This window comes from Aspergillus brasiliensis, assembly GCF_001889945.1.
Source record: "Aspergillus brasiliensis CBS 101740 unplaced genomic scaffold ASPBRscaffold_48, whole genome shotgun sequence".
Classification (NCBI taxonomy): domain Eukaryota; kingdom Fungi; phylum Ascomycota; class Eurotiomycetes; order Eurotiales; family Aspergillaceae; genus Aspergillus; species Aspergillus brasiliensis.
Genome location: NW_027137489.1, coordinates 1,294 through 3,409, shown reverse-complemented (window position 1 = coordinate 3,409; position 2,116 = coordinate 1,294). Strand labels below are relative to the sequence as shown.

The 2,116-nt window shown below is 43.7% G+C and overlaps 1 protein-coding gene across 1 annotated transcript in view; it reads right to left on the bottom strand.

The window, feature by feature from the left end:
* ASPBRDRAFT_139848 (uncharacterized protein) overlaps positions 1-1,091 on the bottom strand; it is a gene marked incomplete at both ends in the record, with an annotated part of 2,292 nt that extends 1,201 nt beyond the window's left edge. The window contains 7 exons of the mRNA XM_067619134.1: positions 242-382; positions 435-578; positions 627-664; positions 715-737; positions 789-899; positions 953-975; positions 1,036-1,091. Coding sequence (XP_067472771.1) covers positions 242-382; positions 435-578; positions 627-664; positions 715-737; positions 789-899; positions 953-975; positions 1,036-1,091 — 536 coding nt within the window. The remainder of the gene's footprint in view (positions 1-241; positions 383-434; positions 579-626; positions 665-714; positions 738-788; positions 900-952; positions 976-1,035) is intronic.
* Between the last annotated feature and the right edge of the window lie 1,025 nt (positions 1,092-2,116).

Sequence of the window (2,116 nt, the reverse complement as noted above, 5' to 3'; positions counted from 1 at the left end):
TAGGAATCCATCAGTTCCATTCTGAAGCTCCTCACGGGCCAACGCGCATTTAAGTAATATTTTTTCGTGTGTCCATCCCAGATGTTTCGCCATCAAATCAAGGGCGAGTGCCTCTAGACCTTCGAACCAGGTTTTAAGAAACCTCTTTTGTAAAGTGGTGGAGTATTCTGACTTTAAAGGGATCCTGTACTGATACGATGCCACATTGAAAAAGCCATGGTTTGATAGTTCATGTTCATACCGTTTAGGTAAATTGAGCTGTCTTTCATCTCTATAGTAGGCCGTCTGTAGATCTTTGTAGAAACTATACGCCGGGCTTTTTTGGTTGTAAAGATCGAGTGTGATTCCGTGGAGCTCTACCACTCCACATGGCATACAGCATCTGTAATGAAGTTTGGTTAGCTGGGTATGTAAACATAGCCTCTTATACGTACCTGAATGCTCCAGCCAATAGACATTTCAGCAATGAGATGTCACCGCCGAGGTCATTGATATGCACGAGGCTAACGTCCACGTATGTTTCCCACCAATCAGGTTGTGTAAGATCGATAATGTAAAAATCACAGTTCAAGGGTACCCTATGAATAAGTTAGTCCAAGACTAGATCATTATTGCCACAAACATACTCCGAAGGCTGCATATACACAAAATCAACGCCAACAACCTTTTCCAATCAGCTTGGTCATTATTGACATGGGATCAATCATGATTTACCTGGCAGCCAGGGTTCTTGTCAGCTATGACCGGAATTAGTTGTAAGGCTTCGGTGGCAGAGATGAGAGCCATACCAAAGGACATTGCCCACAGACCAAAGCCAGTTCTCAGATCAAGCACATAACCCGTTCGTGGTATGATCGAAGAGTGTTGTCTACACTGCTCTAGATCTTGAAATAGAGAGGCTTGTTCGCCTTTCCACAATCAGATCAGTATCAAGAATAAGAGTAAGGTAGACTTACATTGTCGCGACCCTTCATACTGTTATAATCAGTAATGTTCTATGATATGAGAGGGAAGCCAAAGTAGAAAAGTATATACTTCATCGATTGGCCAGGGGTGTCGGTCGCCATGTTTCTGAGGATATTCCTGACCATATCGTGTTTCCCGTGCTTTATAGTCATCCCCTACAGGTTCGCTATAGCTAGAAGACCTGCTATTAGAAGATCATGTAATTTTATGTGGGACACTTCTTACATTTCCAAATGAGCCTCAGGCTCATGCGTTCCTGATGGGTCTAATTGGCCCATTGAAGATGAAAGAATAAAGGCTTGGGCAAGGACTGGATCGGAGCATATAGAAGAAACCCAGGCCTTGAGGGCGGTAGTCCTTTAGTATTATGACCTCCTCCACCTATGTAAAGTCCAGGACAGCCCCACTTATGCTGCTTGCTGCTCGTTGCGGACCAGCAACGATATGCCAGTACCTGATGGTATCTACTCCGTACATATGGCTGGTACGTAATATATACGAGAAATGAAACACATCCATATTCGAAGAATAGCCCCACAATAGCTATAAGCCCAACAGCCTATAGGAATCCTTCAATCATGACACTGGAAGACAGGTTATTCTACTTGGCGTATTATCTCCCCTCCCTCTGTCCCTCCCTTGCTGTATTTTACCATTTTGCCGACTAAAGCTACGGCCGTCCAATTCACTGCCCATAATATTTCTGATCACGGCCAGGAAGTAACCAGTCACAGTTTCTTGCATCATGGTCCATTTACAGGATCCTCGTTACCTAAATTGGTATGGTTAGCCTGGTAACCGACGTATAGACTTGACTCGCCTACCAGGTAACAAAACTTTCACACCAATCATATAAGCCCTTTCTTGTTCTTGTAGTGATCCTTCAAGTGGGCTCTGACCTCATCAGAAAGGCCTACCTTCCTAGAGCATTTTCCTAACGAAACATGCTTGGCTAAGAGCCTTTGCTAGGAAGCCGAAAGCACCAAAAACATTCAGTACGCCACGACCTGGGTTTGCATCTGCATAGATATTTGGGTGAGCTTTCGAAATAGGAAGGCCCAATTTCCAGACATCCGTAGATCCGTCACAAGATCAAAGCAGGTAAAATGTAAAATAAGTAATTTTGTAGAATAAAAAAACGATGTCTAGA